This window comes from Plasmodium reichenowi, chromosome 14 (genome assembly GCF_001601855.1).
Source record: "Plasmodium reichenowi strain SY57 chromosome 14, whole genome shotgun sequence".
Lineage (NCBI taxonomy): Eukaryota > Apicomplexa > Aconoidasida > Haemosporida > Plasmodiidae > Plasmodium > Plasmodium reichenowi.
This window is the reverse complement of record NC_033659.1, coordinates 471,293-474,636: the sequence shown is the minus strand read 5'-3', so window position 1 is coordinate 474,636 and position 3,344 is coordinate 471,293. Positions and strand designations below refer to the sequence as shown.

Below are 3,344 nucleotides of genomic sequence, written 5' to 3'. Positions count from 1 at the left end.
ATATTTATTTATTTATTCATATTCCATTTTTACCTTATTTACAAACGTCTTGTTGTCTTTTTTTAGTGACCTAAATTTAGCTCTCGAAGGGTTTTCAATAATTCTAAAAAAATAAAAAAAAAATGAAAAAGTTTATATATATATATATATATGTATGTGTCATCTTATTCTCCTATTATTAAATATTTTTACTTTTGAAGTATGTGGTAGAGAACGTTCAAAATTTCCTTCTTTTCAGCTATCTGTATATTTTATATTTAAACAAAAAAAAATAAAATTAATAAAATAAATATATTAATATGATACAAGATTTTATTTTTATAAAGTATTTATTTATTTTATATATAGGAATAATCTACTATTTATATTATAATATAAATGGTATGATATTAATATGTAATAATATATATATATATATATATATATATACGTATATATTATTATTATTATTATCTTACATTTAATGAGGACAAAACGTTGGTTAATGCCTCTTTTAATGTTTTCATGTTTTTTTTTTTTTTTTTTCTTTTTTTTTTATAATACTTATGGTTATCTTAAGAAAATTTTTTAAAGGAAAAAATAGATGAAATTACACATACATAACATATATATATATATATATGTATATTTCAGTTGCTTAAAATTTTTTTTTTTTTTTTGTAATGTGTTTATAAATAATTCTTCATATTATATATTTTTACTATTTATAAAAAAGAAAATTAGAGGAATATAAAAATTTTCTTACAAGTTTATATCTTATGTATATAAGGATTAAAAAAATGTTCATTTTATTTTATGGAAAAAATAAAATAAAATAATTCAAATGATCTTAAGATATAAATATTATATATAATGTATTATATATATATATATATATATGTGTTTTTATGTATGTATGTATTTTTTTTTTTTTTTTTTTTTAATATTTATTTATATTAACTGTATATATGCATATAATTAATAAAAAAAAAAAAATATATATATATATATTTATTTATTTAATATGTACTTTTACAAATAGTTTTTTATTTTATTATATTTTATATTATTTTAAGTACATAAGGGTTTTTCATTTTTTCATTTTTTTTTTTCTTTTTTTTTTTTTTGATGTTTAATGTTTTATAAACATATTTTTTAAATAAATAAGAATATTAAATGAAGATATTTATATTTGTAAAATAACATTGAACATGTGGGAAAATATAACCCCAAAATAAATAAATAAATAAATAAATAAAAATAAATAAATAAACATGATAATTTTTAATATATATATGTATATATATTGAAAAACCTGAAGAAATATATGTTAATAATATTATTGGGAACAGGATATTTCTTATATGTATTATTATTAAAATTAAGAAATAAGAAATATATATATTTTATTCTTTAATATATAATATATATATATATATATATATATGAATATTATTATTTGTATGTATTATAAATTTTTTATATATGTGAAGAATATAATCTTAAAATTAAAAAAAATATATGTACACATAAAAAAAATATATATATATATATATTAATATTATATGTTGAAAAAAATAATGTAGTTTTATCATATTATAATATATTGAAGGAAAACAATTTAAAACTCAGGGTCAAAATATAAAAAATATATATTACATACATACAAATATAATAAATATGTATATATATATATATATATATATATATATATATATATGTATATTTTTTTTTTTTTTTTTTCAATTTCCATTGTTTAAGAATTTTATAAAATTGGTTCATGTTAAATATTTTTTTGTCACATATATTTATAATAAAATAAATAAAAGAAAAACATATAAGATACATATATATATATTTTTTTTTAATTATATAAAATAAAAATTATGTACCAAAAAGATAATGTAAAAATTTTATTATACTTTAGAAAAAATACAAAATAAAATATGTATTCATCTTTTATATTTTATTACAAAAAAAAAAAAAAAAATATACATATTATCTTTTTTTCTTTTTCTTTTTTTTTTTTTGTATAAAAAATAATAAGCATATGACAAAAAATAATACTAAGTATTTCCAAAAAATATTTGAAGACATAAAAATATATGCATATACATATACATAAAGTTACACTTTATTTTTCTTAACTTTATAATTTTATAGAACTATCATCTCATAGAATCAATAATATAAATATATATAAATATATATATATATATATATATATATATATATGTTTTTTTTTTTTTTTTAATATGTATAATATATATATTTTTTATTATATAAAGTTATTATATATATATATATATTATAACAAATTAATATAAATAAATAGATGAATATATTAGAAATAATAAGTATTATAATATATAAAAAAAGAAAAAGAAATTATATTTACATATATTTTTTAATGTGAATCATGTCAAAAAAAGAAAAAGGAACGATATTACAAATTATATAAATGCATAAATGTATATAATATATATATAATAATTGTATTATAGTATGCTGAAATATGTAAACAATAGATACTATATATTATATAAATATATATATATATATATATATAATATATGTAGTGGTATAAACATACAAAAATAATTTTTTTTTTTTTTTTTTTTTTTTTTTTTATATAATATTACATTTTGCAATATATAAACATATTTCTTTTTATATATATAATAAAATATTTGACAATTACTATATTATTATGTATATTAAAATACCCATATAATAATATGGATACAAATATAATTAAGTTATATTATATATATATATATATATATATATATATATATATATAAACATATTAATATAATAATATAATAATATAATGATATAATAATATTTGTAAACCGTTAAATTTTTTAAAAACATTATTATGAATACAAATATGATTTTTATTTTTTTTTTCCCCTAACTTTATTTGATCTGTATATATTACAAAAAAAGTATATAAGCTACACCATATATAAATATTTATTATTAAAAATAAGATATTTAATATTACTTTGTATAATATATATATATATATATATATATATATATGTATTTCTAAATACTAGTTGTAATTTTTTCTTAGGCGGAAAGAAAATCTTTCTTTTTTCTTTTTTTTCTTTTTAAATATTTTTATTGTATCCTCATATATCTTGCTTTTATTATTTATTAAACATGAATTAACAATTTATTTTTTTTTTTTTTTTTTTTTTTTTTATTTATCCTTTTGTATGAAAAATACAAGTCTTATTCTTTCCTTCGTTTTATAGAATGTAGTTTTTAAAAGATATTATTTCTTATAATATCTAATAAAACATAAATGAAAATATTTTCACATATATTACAAATATATACATATATATATATAT

At 12.4% G+C, this 3,344-nt stretch overlaps 1 protein-coding gene across 1 annotated transcript in view; it reads right to left on the bottom strand.

The window, feature by feature from the left end:
- The window catches only part of PRSY57_1412200 (ubiquitin-conjugating enzyme, putative), a gene marked incomplete at both ends in the record, with an annotated part of 1,453 nt that extends 947 nt beyond the window's left edge, over positions 1–506 (bottom strand). Inside the window, 3 exons of the mRNA XM_020115271.1 lie at positions 34–103; positions 193–242; positions 459–506. Coding sequence (XP_019969928.1) covers positions 34–103; positions 193–242; positions 459–506 — 168 coding nt within the window. Of the gene's footprint in view, positions 104–192; positions 243–458 lie in introns of the transcript that reaches the window.
- Positions 507–3,344: the final 2,838 nt, after the last annotated feature.